Source organism: Octopus bimaculoides, chromosome 5, assembly GCF_001194135.2.
Source record: "Octopus bimaculoides isolate UCB-OBI-ISO-001 chromosome 5, ASM119413v2, whole genome shotgun sequence".
NCBI classification, from domain to species: Eukaryota; Metazoa; Mollusca; class Cephalopoda; order Octopoda; family Octopodidae; genus Octopus; species Octopus bimaculoides.
In genome coordinates, this window is record NC_068985.1 from 104,546,571 (window position 1) to 104,548,896 (window position 2,326).

At 34.0% G+C, this 2,326-nt stretch overlaps 1 protein-coding gene across 2 annotated transcripts in view; it reads left to right on the forward strand.

Moving 5' to 3' along the window:
• The window catches only part of LOC106879729 (ankyrin repeat and SAM domain-containing protein 3), a 20,405-nt gene that overhangs the window by 3,823 nt on the left and 14,256 nt on the right, over positions 1-2,326 (forward strand). For both annotated transcript variants that reach the window (XM_014929410.2, XM_014929411.2), the window contains exon 5: positions 2,154-2,265. In XM_014929410.2, coding sequence (XP_014784896.1) covers positions 2,154-2,265 — 112 coding nt within the window. The remainder of the gene's footprint in view (positions 1-2,153; positions 2,266-2,326) is intronic.

The window sequence follows — 2,326 nt, forward strand, 5'->3', positions numbered from 1 at the left end:
AAATGGTGGGGAGGGACAGGTGGAAGTCTTTCCAATTTTTTTTTTTTTCAGTATCATAATCTCCATATTTCTCTACATATTTCACCAAAAAAAAAATTTAAGAAATGGAGGGGGTGGGGATTAAAATTTTGAAATGCATTTTTTTTTTCATATTTGGAATCTCCACCATCGATATAGTGTGTTTTTGTAAAAAAAAAACCCGAAGTGGGTGCGGTCCCTGATCTTTACCTCCACCCTTAATTGAATTCATGTGGCAATATCAATTTAATGATGATCCATTCCAGACTCTTTTGATGGGTGTGAGAGATGTTTATAAACTATAATTTTGATTGGTGCGAGAGATGTTTATAATCTATAAATTTTTCAAATAAAATATGTTTTGTTAGTATTTTTGTTTTAATTTTCGTTTCTGATTAAATATATTTTAGCGGTCATGCTCAAACAAAAAATATTTCAGCTGTCACACAAAAACTCCTGTGTACGTGTAAGCAAGCTGTCACACTTAAACAAAACAAAAAAAAACAAGCTGTCACAGTTAAACGAAAAAGTGCCAGAAAATTATACATACAAAATTATTTAATTATTCCAAACATTTTTTTATATGCAAAACAACAGACATAGCCAGCAGAATAACTTATTAAACGTAGCATTATCAGTTAACTATTTTTTCTTTTCATACAAATTGTCTCGTGAATTTCTTGTAACTTCGGAAATCAGGTAATTTCGGTAGATAGATAGTCCAAACATTTGAGCTGACTAATTATGAATTATGGGATTGTTGATATGTATTGGTCAGAACTTTTACAGGTTGACTAAGACGAATCGATAGAGGGGAGATCAAAGCTAATGTTCACTTTCATCAAAAGCATGACTTCAGCAGTTACTTTATTGAGAAAAAAAAGAATCTTACAAGCATTGACTTTACAGATAGGCAGAAGAGAACTGATAGATAATGAAAGATAGGAAGTGGGGAGGGGACAAAAGATTTCATATACGCTTTTCTTTAAGCATACCTAGAGGAAGCAAAATGGGAATACAGCGAAGCATCAATCAGGACGGGTTTCCTTTGAAACAAAATAACTATTTTAGCTCAGTTTCCAATGATTTGAACTAACATATATTAATGTATGTCCAACATACTAATGATTTTGCTGTTTCACTGTCTTTTGTTATTCTAAACAAAATAACTTATAAACCTTTTATAGATAAGTGATATCAAAAAGTTCTCAGACTAGTTCTGTAGCACACCAATAGATGGCAGCACACAGTTGCATGCGTGATGAGAGCTAGCAGTGACCTTCATGAGGCAGTGTGCTTAGTGACATCACTATGTTTACTTTACAAGTTCTGAAATTTGTGTTTTTGTGATCATGTATAGGCTGTAGTCTATGATTTTTTTGTCATGGACAGGAAGTTGGATCAGAGAGCCAATGTGAGATCTTACATTAAACTTGGGAAATCTGCTGCAGAGACTGAGCATGCTTCAGCAAGCTTATAACAATGAAGCAAGTTGATTACATCGTTGAACCCAATGTTTAACTGGTATTTATTTTATCGGCCCCCACAAAAGAAATAAAAGCTAAGCCAATCCTAGTTGAACTCAACATGTAAAGTCTTAAGTGCCACAAAGTAATATTTCCAACATAGTAATGCTTGTGTCAACTCACTGCTTTCATTGCTTTAAATGTCGGTTTCAAATTTTGGCACAAGGCCAGCAAGTTCAAGGAGAAGCCAATTAGATTGACCCCAGAGGTACTTACTTTATTGACCCTGAGAGGATGAAAGGCAAAATCAACCTCAGTGGAATTTGAACTCAGAACATAGAGACAGACAAAATTCTGCTAAGCATTTCACCTGGCATGCTATCAATTCTGCCAGCTAGTCGCCTTTAAATCTAACATGCATTAATGCACTAATAACTATTTTTTCTTGACTATCTGCTGCCAAGGTTTGGGGCTGCATCTAATATGCCTGTACATCTTTTATGCCATCAAATACAATATTTATATGCTGTGTTATGCTTTTAACATTTTACCCTTTCATTTCTTTTATGACCTTTACTTACTTCTCTCTCTCCCTCTATATCTATCTATCTATCTGTCTATTTATCTATTTACCTCTCTTATTTATTCTTGTAATTTCTCTAATTTCAGGGTGTTCATTTTAATGCTAAGACCATCATTGGAGACACTGCCCGGTCACTGGCACTTATCAATGGATATATGAAGATTGTCAGTCTTATTGACCAACATGTAGCGATGCGAGGTCAGGGGAAATATTTATAACTATTCTATGTCTTTGCCACATTACAAAAAAAAAAAAAAAA